This window comes from Rhinopithecus roxellana, chromosome 1 (genome assembly GCF_007565055.1).
Source record: "Rhinopithecus roxellana isolate Shanxi Qingling chromosome 1, ASM756505v1, whole genome shotgun sequence".
Classification (NCBI taxonomy): Eukaryota; Metazoa; Chordata; class Mammalia; order Primates; family Cercopithecidae; genus Rhinopithecus; species Rhinopithecus roxellana.
In genome coordinates this window covers 123,373,982-123,391,632 of record NC_044549.1, presented here as the reverse complement: position 1 = coordinate 123,391,632, position 17,651 = coordinate 123,373,982, and the positions used below count along the sequence as shown (strand labels likewise).

At 37.9% G+C, this 17,651-nt stretch overlaps 1 protein-coding gene across 1 annotated transcript in view; it reads right to left on the bottom strand.

Moving 5' to 3' along the window:
* CAMSAP2 (calmodulin regulated spectrin associated protein family member 2) overlaps positions 1–17,651 on the bottom strand; it is a 119,557-nt gene that overhangs the window by 34,834 nt on the left and 67,072 nt on the right. Inside the window, 2 exon segments of the mRNA XM_010362669.2 lie at positions 6,453–6,536; positions 14,824–14,985. Coding sequence (XP_010360971.2) covers positions 6,453–6,536; positions 14,824–14,985 — 246 coding nt within the window.

Below are 17,651 nucleotides of genomic sequence, written 5' to 3'. Positions count from 1 at the left end.
TGTAGATAGAGTTCAGTACTATCCGAGGTTTCAGGTATGCACTGGGGGTCTTGGAACATATCCTCTGAGGATAAAAGAGGACTACCGTAACCCTGCAGTCAAGAAACCAGAAAATATCTTAACCAACTGATCAAAATGAGTATTATCTAGCAGGGGTAAATGGATATCATGTGCCTCTGGATATTACATTGTGATAAGGACACAATTTACATAGTATTCCAGCCTGAAAAGCATAACCTTCATCTAATAATGAGGAAATATTAGAAAAAGCCAAATTGAGAAATGTTCTATTAAAACGGCCTGATTCTTCAAAAATATCAAGGCCACGAAGAAAAGAAAAGCTAAAGAACTGCTTCAGTTTAAAGAAGACTAGGGATATGACAACGAAATAAATTAATGATAAAATGAGAACATAAATGATAAAGTATTATACTGACATTAAATTACCTGTACTGTCGTTATGGAAATGAATTGCCTTGTTCTTAGGAAACAGACATTGAAGTATTAAGGGGTAAAGGGACATGATATATGCAACCTTCTTTCAAATGTGGTAGAACAATTTGTGTGTGTGTGTGTGTGTGTGTGTGTGTGTGTGTGTGTGTACACTGAGAGAGAGGGAGACAGAATGATAAAGGAAATGTGGCAAACTGTTGAAAAACTGATGAATCTGAACATAGAGTTTGAGAGAATTCTTTTTTTTTTTTTTTTTTTTTGAGACGGAGTCTCGCTCTGTCGCCTGGGCTGGAGTGCAGTGGCCGGATCTCAGCTCACTACAAGCTCCGCCCCCCGGGTTTATGCCATTCTCCAGCCTTAGCCTCCCCAGTAGCTGGGACTACAGGCGCCCGCCACCTCGCCCGGCTCGTTTTTTTTTTTTTTTTTTTTTGTACTTTTTAGTAGAGACGGGATTTTACCGTGTTAGCCAGGATGGTCTCGATCTCCTGACCTCGTGATCCGCCCGTCTCGGCCTCCCAAAGTGCTGGGATTACAGGCTTGAGCCACCACGCCCAGCCGAGAGAATTCTTTTTATTATTCCTGCAACTTTTTGTAAGGGTGAAATTATTTCAAAATAAAATAAAAGTTCTTTAAAAGTTATATTAGATCTATACCAATCCAAGTCTTTATAGGGTCTTGTGTCCAAATGCACAAGACTATTAATTTATAAAACTGTTAAGAGAAATCTAATGGTTATCATACTCTTAGGTAAAGATTAAAACCATGGTACTATCTCTGAATTCAAAAAAATGTTTAAAATGCCAAGTTCTCTTAACTACACTAAATGAGTTAATAATAGAACAGGGACATACCCTAGGTTGTTGTGTTTCCTGTAAGGGCAAGTAAACTATTATGAAAGAGAAATGGTATGTTGATATTAGAGATTTAAAAAAAAGAAACGGCCAGGTGTGGCAGCTTACACGTGTAATCCCAGCACTTCGGGAGGCCGAGGTGGGTGGATCACTGGAGGCCAGGAGTTTGAGACCAGCCTGGCCAACATGGCAAAACCCTATCCCTATTAATATAAAAAACATTAAAAAAAAAAAAAAGAATAAGAAATGATTTAGCACTGACCACAGAAACCTACACATTGGCCAGGCAAAGTGCCTGTAACGCCAGCACTTTAGGAGGCCAAGGCAGGTGGATTGCTTGAGCTAGGAGCTTGAGACCAGCCTGGGCAACATGGTGAGACCTTGACTCTACAAAAAGTAAAAAAATTACATGGGCATGGTGGCACATGCCTGTAGTCCCAAGTAGTTAGGAGGCTGAGGTGGGATGATTGCTTGAGCCCAGGAGATCGAGGCTACAGTGAGCCATGATCTCGCTACTTTATTCCAGCCTGGGCAATAGAGTGAGACCTTGTCTCCAAAAAGGAAAAAAAAAAAAAAAAAAAAGAAGCCTACATATGGATAGATCTATAATTATAGAACAGAATCTTAAACGTAGGATTCAAAACAAAAATTATCTAATTTAGGCAGGCCATGTCTTCACAGTTTCTTAACTAAAATAATGGTATAAAAGAAATCAAGGTAAATCTAAGAGTCAAATGAAATGATGTATCTGAGAATGATGTGCTGTATTTGAACATTAAATGTTTTATATATTCATATACATATTAAATAGACAACTTAAGTGCAAAGTTATAGGTTACAAATTATCGTTTTCTACATTGTGCACTGAAGAACACTAATTCTATGGGATGCTAGTAAAAGTCATTCATAAAATAGTTCAAAGATAAAAAATGTTTGGAAAATGACTAGACAGTCTCTTTGACTGGGCCTTTAATGTACTACAATGGATTGCAACATTCTTAAAGCTGCACAGACTAGGCAGCATTTCCCAAATGTATTTTACTTCAGAGCCCTCCTCTCAAATAGTACTATTTGAAGAAACAGCATTTGAGGGAGAAAAAAGTGGGTTATAGTTTTTAACTGTTAAGGAATTTTAGTCAAGGGAGAAATTCATAAGGGCTGAAGTAATCAGGCAAAGAGGTATAAGCATTTACCTACTCTCTCACAGGGGGAAAGTGTAGTCTATATTGAGATACTCCTTAAAGTGAAAAGCAATTAGAGTTCTGTGCATGTCTTTTCTCCAAAGGTAATTCCTTCATCTACTTCCTACTCCCTTGTAAAATACCTCACAAATATTTCTTTTTAAAAAGTAGCAAATTCCACACTGAGTAAACATGTATCTTTAATACTTTGAGAACCATTGGCTGCGGTGGTGTCTCATACCTATAATCCCAGCACTTTGGGAAGCCAAAGCGGGCAATCACCTCAAGTCGGGAGTTCAAGACCAGCCTGGCCAACATGGCGAATGCCATCTCCGCTAAAAATACACACACACAAAAACTAGCTGGGCGTGGTGGTGCACGCCTGTAATCCCAGCTACTGGGGAGGCTGAAGCACAAGAATTGCTTGAACCCAGGAGGCTGAGGTTGCAGTGAGCTGAGATCATGCCTCTGCCTTCCAGCCTGAGTGACGGAGCAAGACTCTGTCTCCCAAAAAAAAAAAAAAAAAAAAAAATTGAGAAACATTAAACTTCATTCTCTATATAGTTAGTATTAGAATACAAACGCATGAATTCATAGCTCTTTCAAAACTGATTCTGCCAAATTCATCCACTCAGTAATTCCCACAAGTGCCTTCACTTGCAACTTAGTGTCTCTACTTAAATTGTTCCCTATGACCTAGTATCATGAAATCTACTAAGGCCCTGTTAAAGTCCCACATCTTCTAGAAGGTATTCCTAGATATTTCATGCATACAGTTAGCATAAATCTACTAGTAATATACATATAGAAAAGTCTATGATAACTATTTACTATTTTCACCAACCTTTTGTTTTTTTCTCTTATGTTTATTAACATATTGAGAAGGGAAAAACTGAGCATCTTTTTAATTACAGAATTAAGAAACCGATTAATCCAACCTTTTACTTTTTACAGATTAAAAACAAAACAAAACGAAACAAAATAAGGCCCAGAGAGGTCAAGTGCCTTTGTAAACATCATGAAGCTATTTAGCAGCAGAACTAGCCTGACTTTATGTGCAATACTCATTTTACCATAGTACTTTATACAAACTCTTCAAGAGAATCAATGTTGCACTTAATGTCATCTTGGCTATAAACTTCAGAAATCATTCAAGTACGGCTTCCAAATTTAGCAAATATACACAAGATGCTCACACAATACAAGACACCTGTGCAACTTATTTTAAAAAGTTATTTGTTGTTTCTCTGGCATTCAAATTTAATTGGGCACACTATTTTACAGTCAAAAGAAGTATTAGAAGCAAAACGAGCAACTTGGGAAAAAAAGAGAAAATAACTTTAGTAAACTGTTTAAACAAAACATTTTCCTAGGACATGACACTATTTAAAATGCCTTTCTCTTAGGATACCACCCAATCCAATGATCAGAAATACATCATTGGAGGATCTAATATCGTAAAGAAATACCTTTGACATCTTTCATTTCAGTCCCACCCTCACAATTTATAGTACAAGTATCCTTCAACATGTGCATATATTTTACCAAGAATATGATTATAAAAAGATATTTCATAAAACAAATTCTACTGGACATCTGACTTAAGAGTAGTTGGGCAAGGACAAAAGGTAAGATATGTTATTATCCAATACCATGGGCTTTGTCTATAGCTGGACAAGCAATAGGTAACAGGGCTAGGCTGCTGTGTACACGTCACTAGAAAAGCTGACGGAAGTAGATGGAAAGAGTGGCAACTTCTTACCAAATGTATAGTAATAAGAAAGAGCAAGTCATCTTCTCTCTCATTTGTAAAAGAAGAAAAGGAGCATGAATTTTGCTTTTACAGAGTTAAAAACCAAGATTGGAATGATAATATTTCCAGCCAAACCAAGTACATAGTTCAAATGCCAAAAACTCCATTGTTAGGTAACAGAGCAAGATTCCTTTCCCTAGTTTATTCTGTGATAGTGTGTTTCTTCATAATGACAACACCTGAACCTACAGTAAGATATGTTAAATTAACTCTTATTTTCACAAAGATTCAATTTTCAAAAACAATGGGAGAAAAAGGATAAAATTCATTTGAAAATGAAGGGGTAAATGCTATGTATATGCTAAACTAAAAATGTATACTAATCAAATATTTAAAAATTAATTGCACAATCATTTCTTTATTCACTCAGTCACTCATTCAACAGATACTAGTTGTACAGTTAATATGTGCAACTGCATGGAGTGCTGTGAAAAAGTAAAAGCCATGTAATACAATAGTGTCTAGATTCCAAACAGTTTTTCTCCAAGATCACTTTACTTGGTTATTTGAAATACAAATGGCATTTTTTTTTTTTTTCATTAAAAAAATGTTTACTGGGCCCTCTGCCATCATATAAAATCCCCATTTGGTTCAAAATGTATATGCAATACTACAGAATTTAACCATTATATATAATACAGAAGATTTCTACAGAGAAATTTCATTAGTGTTATAACTCAGAATGATGCCACCTCAACCTTATTACTGATAAAAGCCAGGAGCAAAATTGAGGGGCAGGATTATTTGTATCTGCAAGGCAGAAGTTTCAGCTCCTATGATAAGAAAAAGAGAAAGGGAAGGAAGCTGACAAGAAAAGACTGTGGGACGTAACAGGGAGGAGGCAAGAACAGAAATTGGCTGGCAGCAGGGAAATGAAACATAATCTGGGGTGATGGGAAAAAAGGAGAATCCCTTCCAATCTACCTTTAGGGGAAAGGACCTCAACAGTTAGGATGAAGGATTAAGCACAAATCGTATTTTCAGGAGCCAGTCAGTAAACCAGATGGGGGAAAGCATTGTGATCCCAAAACATCAAAATCAGACAAAATTGTACATGGTCCTCCACAAGATTTTTCTATTGAAGTTGATAAGAGACAGAATAGCTTCCCTTTTCCTTCCTTTTTTCTTTCTCTTTTTACGGAGAGATCAGTGACTAATGGAATAAGAATAAGCTCAAAATAATAGAAATACTGTATAATAATGAAGAAACTGTAATCCAAATGGAGAATAAGGTTTCTGAATTATTACAATTTATTATACCTCAATTCTAATACTATACAACATGTTTAAAAGGTTCCAATTACAATACATTTTAAAAGACATAAGATATACTATATCATAGAAAATATACTTGTGGTCTTAGCATATGACAAACACACAACTAAATCAGAGAAGAAAACTCTAAAAGACTGAGAGTTTTAAAAGAATAAATCCATGTTAATGTTTCCTCTTTCTTCACAGAATAACCATACTGTATATTTTGAATATATATATATATTTTGAGATGGAGTCTCGCTCTGTTGCCCAGGTTGGAGTGCAGTGGCGTGATCTCGGCTCACTGCAAACTCTGCCTCCTGGGTTTAAGCGATTCTCCTGCCTCGGCCTCCTGAGTGGCTGAGATTACAGGTGTACGCCACCATGCCCAGCTAATTTTTGTATTTTTAGTAGAGACAGGGTTCATCATGTTGGTCAGGCTGGTTTCGAACTCCTGACCTCATGATCCGCCTGCCTCGGCCTCCCAAAGTGCTGGTATTATAGGTGAGCCATCACGCCCAGTGAAATTCTGGGAATATTGTTTTAAATGTTGGCAAATGTTGGTCTTGCTGCAAGTCATTATAAAGGCTGAACATTTAAAATTGTTTTCTTGTTGTTTTATACATTTTACCAAAGAAAGGCAAACTGCTATTTTTGACAAAAGAACCTCAGAACTGAGTTCTAGTCATTAATACATTTTTTTTACAAATACCATCATCCAATTAACCTTCACTTTGTACTTCTCTTTACTTAGTGTTTACAGCATGGCTTTCTAGGGTACAGTTAACACCACTAAAAAATAATTTAATAAACACAACTATTAACATTTCCCAAAATAATACAAATATGTGAACATATATACGGTCTCACAAAGGCACCTTTTGTGTTTGAAATATATACCTTTTGACCTCCTGGAGCTTCAACTGTGTGATGTTCTTTCAGTTTTTGTTCTTGTTCCATTATGTCTTTCAAATGTTCATTTACCTTAAAATATAAAAATATCAGTTTGAATTTGTATTTTTTTAAATTTATTTCAAATATAACAATAAAATAACACACATTAAGATGCCTATAATCAGAGCCCTGATGTCAAATATCAGTCTCACTCAAATAAAGAAAATTGCAGCTTCACAACCAGAAAAAAATTGTTTATGGGTACTTATTTGATAATCTAGAATTCATTAATTTATCAAATAGTTGTTGAGCAGATACTGTATGTCAGAAACTGGTTGGGGTGCTAGGGAAAAAAAGGTACTCGGTAATGTCAGTTTTAATGCTTAGGAAGCAAAATAACATCAAGTAAAAATTTTACAATCGATTTTAGAACTAGCAAATGAAAGTTATTTTCCCTAAAGTTAATGTTGTTATTATCAATAAATAACACTGTCAATCAAGTTCTTCAGGTGTGATTTCTGACATGTCCATGATCATGGGGGAGTTTAGGGCAGTCATAATGCCACAGTTAAAACACATGCAAAATTTTTGCATATGAAAACTTTTTGGGGAGAGAGCTTAATTTCTCTCTCATCAGATTATTCACGCAGTCCATAATCCAAAAACAGTTAAAAAAAAAAAAAAAAGTACATGGTGCATAAATTATATCTTGAGAAGACTTTATTTTGGATTTTGAGTTAATGATTTTAAGGTCACTCTAGTAACAATCAATAAAAGTGCAAATTTATTAATTATGGCACTGTAGAAAATATTAATGCCATTAGCCACCAAACTTTCAGTCCCCACTTTGTTTCTGGCACCTGAGAATTCCCTTTTCTTCCTTTAAACTCAACTCTGCAGTATAAATTTTCTAATTATATTTATCAAGCATGTTTAGGTGTTCCTAACAGGAAGAGTTGTAGTTTTAGTCTGACATGTTAACAAAATCATTCATATTTTCTTCTTCTTTTTTTTTTTTGAGACGGAGTCTCACTCTGTTGCCCAGGCTGGAGTGCTGTGGCACCGTGTCAGTTCAATGCAACCTCCGTCTCCTGGGTTCAAGCAATTCTCTTGCCTCAACCTCCCGAGTAACTGAGATTACAGGCACCCACCGTCACACCCAGCTAATTTTTAAAATATTTTTAGTAGAGATGGGGTTTCACAATGTTGACCAGGCTGGTCTCAAACTCCTGACCTCAGGTGATCCGCCTGCCTCGGCCTCCCAATGTGCTGGGATTACAGGCGTGAGCCACCGTGCCCAGCCCCATATTTTCCATCATGGTAATATACAGTGTTACAAAGCAGTTTTATAACACCCATGTATCTTTAAGCATTTTGGTCTCTTTACCAATTGGGGGAGGGGAGGAAAACGGGACCAAATCCTGGTAAAGTTTATAATGTTTTCTGTTGATTTGTTTTGTAGTATTTTCATTCCCCACACCCTCCACTCCCAACTTTTTTAGAGAGACAGTCTCAATCTGTCAGCCAGGCTGAAGTACAGTGGCGTGATGTTGGCTTACTACAACCTTTGCCTCCTGGGCTCAAGCAATCCTCCTGTCTCGGCCTCTCGAATAGCTGGGACCACAGGCATGCACCACCATGCTTGGCTAATTTTTGTTTTTTGTTTTGTTTTGTTTTGTTTTTGGTAGAGACAGGATTTCACCTTGTTCCCCAGATTGGTCTTAAACTCTTGGACTCAAGCTATCCACCTGCCTCAGCCTCCCAAAGCGGTGGGATTACAGGCATGAGCCACCACACCCAGCCTCATTCCCTTTAAGTTAAAAAACAAACACTTTCTAATTCATTGTCAGGTAGTCGTAATTGATCTGCCAGTTTGGAAATATCCTTGTTTTTATTTTTTTCCCTATTGAGGAAATATCTTCATTTTTAAAGAGGTTTTTTATCTGATTCTGTCCAAAAAGCAAAGTGGTCACAAATTAACATTTTAAACCACCATTCACTCATTTATTTGCACATTCAACAGATATCTACTGAATGTCAGTTATGTGCCAGGTACTGTATTAAGAGGCTAGGTATACAATGGAGTACAAAGCCAAGATGATTCCTGTCCTCATGAAGCAGGGGAGATAGGAAAACCATTTGTAAATGCTATAAATAAATTAAAATGTGAGTAGAAAATAATGAGAGCAGGAAGACCTGTTTTAGAAAAGATGGTTATATCAGACAAGGCCTTTGCTTTGGTCTAAATGTTTGCCCCCCAGAGTTCATATTTGAAACTTAATCCCCAATGTGTTAATATTAAGAGGTGGAGCCTTTTGGGGCATGATTAAGTCATGAGACTCTGCCCTTGTGTATGGATGGGGTTGGTTCCTTTATAAAGGGGGTTGAAGGAGCACAGTGGCCTTTTGGCCATGTGAGGACACAACAAGAAGCAGGCATTCTGAAGCAGAGAGCAAGTCCTCACCAAAAACTGAATCTGCTGGCACCTTGATCTGGGAATTCCCAGCTTTCAGAACTACGAGCAATGGATTTCTGTTGTTTATAAATTACCCAGACTAAGGCATTTTGTTAGAGCAACCCAAACAGACAAAGACAATTTCTTTAAGAAGTAACTTTAAGCTGAGATCTTAAAGAGAACAAGTTGGCTATGGAAAAAGTAGAGAAAACAGCATTCCAGAGAGAGAATGAAAAACATAAGCAAAAGCCCTGGGGTAGTAAAAATGCTTGCGTGTTTAAGTAACAGAATGACACAGTGAACCCAAAGAAGTCACAAAATGAGATCTGAAACAGAGCTAGAGCCAAATAATACAAGGTTAAATATATTCATGATTTTTGTGTACCTCTGCATGATTCAATCACCCAATATAATCTTGTCTTCTGTGATTTTGCTTTATTAAGTTTAAATTCATTTTAGCCACTATGTTGATAATTATTTTAGCCATGTTATTGCCATTTTTCTTTGGTAGGTTTTTTTATACTTGTGGATGCATTATCCAGGAAAAAAGGCAACTGGGTTAGGATGAGCCAAAACAAGAGCCAGAAGGAGAAAACATATACTAAATCTGAGAGGTAAGGGTGAAGTCATAATGCGAGAATAAAAAATAATGCTGAGGCTAGTAGAATGGATCAAGGGAAAAAATACACTGCAGTTCAGGTTGAATCAAATTGTTTTAAACCGAATTTGAAAATGGAATAAGATGGATATGACTGCAATAAAGGGGATGAACATTCCTAGGTAAGTGATTTCCTTAATTTTGTGTAGATTTCCAAAGTTCTAAAGTGCCTAGCTTAATTCAAAGGCTTTAACTATCTCTTCTCTTTATTAATTTAGTTAGTGTTTATTAAATATAATCTCTTTGTCAAACACCGTGCTAGTCTAGACACTAAAACTGAAAAGAAGAAAGAAGGTCATCGTAGGCACTAGAAATAAAAAGTTCATTGTACCTGTCCTCACATAGACTATTCTAGTTAGGAAGACGGATTTTAAATAATTAAATGATTAAAAAAGTAATTAGTCTGAAAAGTGCTATGAAAGAAAAAAGGTAGAGTGTTAGAGTATAGAAAACAAGGGTTGACAGAGGCACTTCATTTAGATAAGGTTGTCAGGAAAAAGTGCTATCCAAGCCGATGGAGAGCAGAAGCACTAAGCCAGCTCCCAGCTGAGCTGCCCAGGAATAGGAAACACGAGGTTCAATGGTTCAGAGGTGAGAAAGGGCATATAGCAGGAATGAAGTCAAGTAAGTGAGAAAGGGGAACAGTGGCCATGAGCCTAGCATGGAGTACACAGGGTCAGATTAGGTGGTACCTTGCAGGCCATGATAAATTTTACATTTTATTTTAAGGGTAAAGTGAAGCACTGAAGAGTTTTGAGCAAAAGAATGGCCTGATCCAAGCTGCACTATAAAAAGATACTTTTAGAATTCTGGTTCTGGTAGTAGTAGAATAGTATGCATCACACTAAGCCCTGTAGAGAGCAATTATAAACTCTGGACAAAATATATAAAGCACCTGTTGGAGGTACTGGTGAGCAACCAAGAGCAAGTAGAAGCAAGAAAGAATTCAACTTTGAAAAAGAAAAGGCCGGGCGCGGTGGCTCAAGCCTGTAATCCCAGCACTTTGGGAGGCCGAGACGGGCGGATCACGAGGTCAGGAGATCAAGACCATCCTGGCTAACACAGTGAAACCCCGTCTCTACTAAAAATACAAAAAACTAGCTGGGCGAGGTGGCGGGCGCCTGTAGTCCCAGCTACTCGGGAGGCTGAGGCAGGAGAATAGCGTGAACTCGGGAGGCGGAGCTTGCAGGGAGCTGAGATCCGGCCACTGCACTCCAGCCTGGGCGACAGAGCGAGACTCTGTCTCAAAAAAAAAAAAAAAAGAAAAGAAAAAGAAAGAAACACACTGAGTGAAATCCATGTTTATATGGCCTTACCCTCAATTCAACAGTACACTGTGACCATAACTCAAGGAGAAAACTGTAGTCTAGTTGGCAGGAGGAATCAAGGGAGAAATCTGGCACTGCCAGAGTAGCTGGATATTGAGGAGGAATATTGTAGGAAGGGTAATGGGTGAGGCCTAAAATCTGCATATAAATTTCCCTCAACTCTTGGCTGAGCCCTAGACTGGGCATGTGTAGGAAAGATTTTAAGAAATGCAGGGAGAAGACAACTGCTGAGAAGCCAAAGAAATTGCCGCCACAGGGGAGGCAGAGTTTGGTGTTCAAATTCTACCAAGTAGAGGAGGGCTTGGTAAACACCTTGGGTTTTCCACTGAAACTTCAAAAAGGTGGTTCAAGCTTTAGAAGTACAAATTGAGTTTAAATTAAGGACAGAAAATTATTGATTAGATTTGCCTTTTTGACCAACTCACGAACAATTTCAGGGTAGGAATGGGTATGGGAGAGAGATAAAAGTAGGCTAAAGAAACAGCAAACAACTCTTGAGAGATTCTGTTGTATGGAGAAATAGGCTTGTATTTGGATGGGGAAGTTTTGTTTCTTAGGATGGAAGACACTAGAGCAAGTCTGGTTTTGTTTTGTTTTTTTTTTGAGATGGAGTCTTGCTGTGTTGCCCAGGCTGGAGTGCAGTGGTGCAATCTCAAGTCACTGCAACTTCCACCTCCCAGGTTCAAGCAGTTCTCCTGTCTCAGCCTCCCGAGTAGCTGGGACTACAGGTGCGCATCACCACGCCCAGCTAATTTCTGTATTTTTAGTAGAGACAGAGTTTCGTCATGTTGGTCAGGCTGGTCTTGGACTCCTGACCTGAGATGATCCACCCGCCTCAGCCTCCCAAAGTGCTGGGATTAGAGGCATGAGTTGCTGCACCCAGCCTCCAAGTCTGTATTCTTTTTTTGCTTGTTTGTTTGGTTTGAGATGGAGTCTTGCTCTGTCACCCAGGCTGAAGTACAATGGCACCACCTTGGCCCACAGCAACCTCTGCCTCCCAGGTTCAAGCAATTCTCCTGCCTTAGCCTCCCAAGTAGCTGGGATTACAGGTACCCACCACCATACCCAGCTAATTATTACTACATTTTCAGTAGAACGGGGTTTCACCATGTTGGCCAGGCTAGTCTTGAATTGTCTACCTCAGCTGATCCGCCTGCCCTGGCCTCCCAAAATGCTGGGATTACAGGCTTGAGCCACCACACCTGGCCCAAATCTGTATTCTTACGAGAATGATCCAATAGGGAGCTTCAAGAGTCAGACGATGTGGGAGTGAACAAATAACAGTGTGGTCCCAGACAAGCAGCATTAGTATCACCTGGAGCTTGTTAGAAATGCAGCCTCTCCTGCTTCACCCTAGACACCTCCATTCAGATCAGCCATTTTAACACGTTCCCAGGTTCTTATGGTTTGAATATTTGCCCCCCTCTGAAATTCATGTAGAAACTTAATCTGCACTGTGGCAGTACTGAAAGGTGGGACCTTTAAGAGGTGACTGGCTTATGAGAGCCGACCCAATTCACAGATCAGTGGATCAACGGGCTATCGCTAGCAGCTTTATAAGACAGGGAAGACAGAGCTGAGCTAACATGCTCAAACATGTGATTCCCTGTGCTGCCTCAGGACTCTGCAGAGCCCCCACTTAGCAAGAAGGCTCTCACTAGTGGCCTCTTCACCTGGGATTTCTTAGCCTCCATAGCTATAAGAAATAAATTCCTTTTCATTATAAATCACCCAGTTTCAGGTATTCTATTATTGTTATTATTATTATTATTTTTTTTTTTTTTTTGAGAGGATCTCACTGTCATCCAGGCTGGAGTGCACTGGCACAATCTCGGCTCACTGCAACCTCCGCCTCCCAGGTTCAAGTGATTCTCTGCCTCAGCCTCCCGAGTAGCTGGGATTACAGGCATCCGCCACCATGTGCAGCTCTAATTTTTGTATTTTTAGTAGAGACAGGGTTTCGCCATATTGGCCAGGCTGGTCTTGAACTCCTGACCTCCCACCTGCCTCGGCCTCCCAAAGTGCTGGGATTACAGGCGTGAGCCACTGTGCCCGGCCCAGGTATTCTGTTATAAGAAGAAAATGGACTAATACACCAGGTGATTTTTATGTACATTAAAATCTAAGAACTGAAATAGACGACCAATGACCATGAAAAAGGGAAGAAAGTTCTAGAGCAAGTAGTGGAGAACTCACATTTGATGTGAAGGGGGAAATTCTTCATTCTAACAGCAGGACAAAAGAAAGGCAATGAGTGCTGATCCAAAACTGTTTACAGATTTGCTAGTATAAAGGGAAGATAATTCCCATCTAAAGCCTTCCCATCTCTGGTCTCAAGAAAATATGAGGCAAATTTAGCTGACAGTAGTAGGGAAAGGGTTACAGAAGGTTCGAGAATCAGAGGAAAATGGGTAACAGTTGTCACGAAGCATGGGAAAGCAAACTTAGGGACACATTTGTTGGACTGGCAGTGGAAGTTTGTGCTTATGAACTTAAAGTGAAACCAACTTCCTTGTGTAAATTTCTCCAGCAATATTTGCCTCTGCAAGTGCAGGTTATAAATAAAATGCGTAACTGAGCTAAACCATCTGAGCTGTTACCAAATGAGTAACAGGGAGGGAAGGGGAAATATAAGAACTGAGGGTACTTAAAAAATCTAAGTTCAAGATGGACAAATATGAAGTCCAACAAGATTGTGAGAAATTAATAGGCTCAATGGTTTATAAGTCATAATGAGGTTGAGCATTTTTAAATTAATATTTAAAGCAAGTGAGTTAGGAAGATAGGAGAAATTGTTCAAGAATGGGAAGTCTGTAATGGGATGTGAAGGTTGCACAGTTTCTCAAGATGAATAGGTCTAGAATGTGACTGTGATTTTCTACAGCTAAGGAGGAGTGGGGGAAAGATTACTAAAGATGAAAAAATAAAGGAACTCCAGAGGCAAAGTATTAAGCAGTCCTTCTACAATGATACTGATATTATGGATAATGAAGATAGCTGTAATAGTATTTTTTACATTTAGCTTTTTATTGCAAGCTTCATGCCAGCTTTCAAGAAAAGATACCTGGAAATATAACTTTCAGTGCTTGTCTTCAGATAAGGTTTAATTTTCTCTTGGCTGACAGTGGTAAATGAAAGTGGATCAAGACAAATTAACTACTCAAATTGGCAAAGGGAGTGATAAGCTGACAAATTAAGCATCTTCAAAGCATAAATCACGGTTTCATAAAAATTTCCAAGAAGAGGAATCCACAATCAATACGATCTTGTGCAACTCGGTCAAGCAAACCTAAGAATCCTCTAACCGGAAATGTAAGAAAATTATTTCATTCTTGAAATGAATTCAAAAAATATTTACTGACACCCACTGTGTATAGTTCACTATTAGGAGTGTTCTGAATTTTTTCATAACCTGGTATGAACTAGATTAATCATTAAAAATGATTACAAATATTGGCCAGGCATGGTGGCTCACACCTGTAATCGCAGCACTTTGGGAGGCCGAGGTGGGTAGATCACTTGAGGCCAGGAGTTCGAGACCAGCCTGGCCAACATAGTGTAAACCCCGTCTCCACTAAAAATACAAAAATTAGCCGGGTGTCGTGGCAAATGCCTGTAATCCCAGCTACTTGGGAGGCCAAGGCATGAGAATTGCTAGAACCTGAAAGGCAGAGGTTGCAGTGAGCCACTAGCCTGGGTGACAGAACGAGACTACTTCTCAAAAAAAAAAAAAGAGTAATTATAAATATTGCTGAGTATACAGAAATCTATTTGCATCATTTTAAGCTTTTTTAATAAAAAAATTTAAGTATATTTTACAACTTAAGTTTGCACTCTGATTTGAAACAAAAAGAGTAATGAAGTGGCAATGTATAATTTAGAATTTCACGTTTTCTGGCTATGAGATGCAATTTACTCAAGTGAGTATAATCCTACCTTATTTATCCAGTACATGACAGCATCCTCGATATCATAGGGCAGATCCGTGGCTTGAAAAAAGGCTGAATACTGCTGAGCACATGCAATTACTTTTTCTATACTGACCATTTCTACAGTATAAGCCATCATGAGGGTATCTATCATGGCCAAATGTGCACTCTGAAAATATAAAACAAGAACAAACCGTTTAAAAATTATACTTAGAAATTGCTTTTTATATATTTTGAAATGTTAATGACATCTCCTAACAAGCAGAAGAATGCTACAGAAGACCAGCCTTAATAAGAAACCATAAATTATACATGCTAAAGGTGAACTAACTGAACCAAACTAATTTATTGTTCAAATACTTATTGAGGATCTATATTTAAGATACTCATTATCTTCTACTCCAAAGATGCTTCTTTTCCTGTTTTTCCTATTTTTAATAATGTCACAGTTGCTTACTCAGCAATATAACTTACCAACTTCAGAACCATCTTTGATGGTCTTTCCTCATTCTTCCCACCCACATAGTACAAGTTTATAGATTCTCTATCTTTCAAATCTTCCCTCTTCCTCATTCTGATTGTCACAGTTCCAATTCAGACCCAAACATTTCTCACACCTGAACAAGGCAAAAAATTCTTTAACTGGTTTTCCTGCCTCCAACTTCTTCCTCATCTAATTCATCCAGAACAGGACTTCTAGCCTTTGGCATAGACAGATAAGATTTGGGATGGATGGATGGATAGACAGACAGACAGACAGACACACACACACACACACACACACACACAGAGTTATATGGAAGTTCTAAAAAAAAAAATCCCAAACATTACAGAAGTATATCAAGTGCCCCTCCTCCACCAGTTTCTTCAGTCTGGTATATATTCCTACAAAAAAGTTTAATGCCTATCAAATATGTATACATTTACACTGTTTAGCATTACAAACAATGTTACAACATTGTATTTCTCCAGGGATAATTCTTAGTTGTGGCTACTGGGTCCAAGGGCAACCACAATTTAAGTTTTGATATACTCTCTAGAAAGGTTACACCAACTTATCTCCCACCAACAATGTTATCAGTCTGCCTGTTTCTCCACATTTTTGACAGCATTAGATATTATTCACTTTAAAACTCTGTATCAGCATGAAAGTTTCAAAGACCTCACTCTTGTTTGATTTTACAATCCTGATTATTACTGAAGATAAGCATCCTTTTATGTGCTTTAGCAACCATTTGTATTTCTTCTTTGGAAAGCTACCTGGTCAATCTTTTGCCTATTCTTAATTGATTTGTAAGAGCTCAGTATACATTAGGTACTTTAACCTTCTGTCACTGAGGTAGAAAATACTTTCTCCTAGTTTGTCTCCAAACTTTCAACTTTAGGGTACCTGTTGTTGTAGAGTTTTAAATATTTACTTGGTAAAATCTGTTAATTTCAATGTTCTCCTTTATGATTTTGGAGTTCATAACATGTTTATAAAGGTCTTCTCCAACCTCAAAATATAGAAATACTATTCTCTATTTTTTCCATAACTTTAACTCCATCTAGAATTTATTTTTGACAATGTTATAAACTAGCGGCTAGCTGTTTTTTCCAAATCAGAGATTGCATCATATCATTCTCTCATAAAGTCTACTTCATTTTCTACATAATGAAGTCTAAACTCCTTAACAGAGGTAAAGTTTCTTTCTTATTAGCTGGTTTGTACTTGTTAGTCTAGCCTTATAATCCACCATTTCCTTCTCCAATCTGCTATCAGTTTTCAAGTTTTTGTGCCCTGGCTTGCTGTCCTCCTAACAATATAGACTAAGTTTTGTCGTTGGTTTGAATATTACTCTAATTGTGAAGATTTTTCCAGTTCTCTTTCTAATCAAAATGACTCACTCAACCTATCAATGAGTACAGATTCCTACAGAATACGGTTTCTGCTTGCATTAACTCCTAAATTATCTAAAGTATGGCATCAGCACTGGTATTTTTAAACAGCTTCCCTAGGTGATGCTAATGAGCAGCCAGGGTTGAGAACCACTGATTTCTCTGACATGTGTACAGTCACTTGCCTCTGACTCTATTTCTCTAGGTAGACAGTGTAGGACATTATCTCAGTTATCTTCCTATTCCCTACATCTAAAATGGTACCTGGCAGTTAGCAGGGGCTGAAGAAAGGAAACGAAGGAAAGAAGCTAGCTTTTTAGTTACTATAAAGACTCAAGAGCTGGGTTTACTCTGGAGGTTGAGGAAGTGAATTCTGATCATTTAGAAGGTGGCAGTTTCAGCTTCTAGAAAACTGAGCAGTATCTATAGGAAAGCTGATGCTTTGTAAGAAGCAGAATGCTTAACATTGGCAATCATAAAACCAATAGTGGCTCCTACTTACTAAGTCTAACTTATGTGCCACATACTGTGCTAAATACTGTATTAGTATATTAATTCTTTCATTTCAAACATTTTTTGAAATAAGCCTGGAGATAATAGATAAAATACACTTTCTATAATCCTCAAAACTCTCTAAAGGAAGTATCATTTATGTTTTATATTTGCAGAAACTGAAGTTTAGACAATTAAGCAATTTATCCAAACCTGTGTGCTCTTTCTTCCATATCATGCAGTTGGCAGGAGTTAAGTCACTTTGTTGCAAAGCAAAAAAATGTGTTTCGGAAATGACAAACATAATATGCAAGAAAGAAAAATTAGCATCAATAATTATTTCAAATTAAAACCATATTTTCATATTCAATCTCCTTTAAGAAGTATTTTCCATACTGCTACTGTCCAACTATCCCAGATCTTCCTTCACACTCAGAATGTTGCAGCCTTTTTAGTCATTCATCT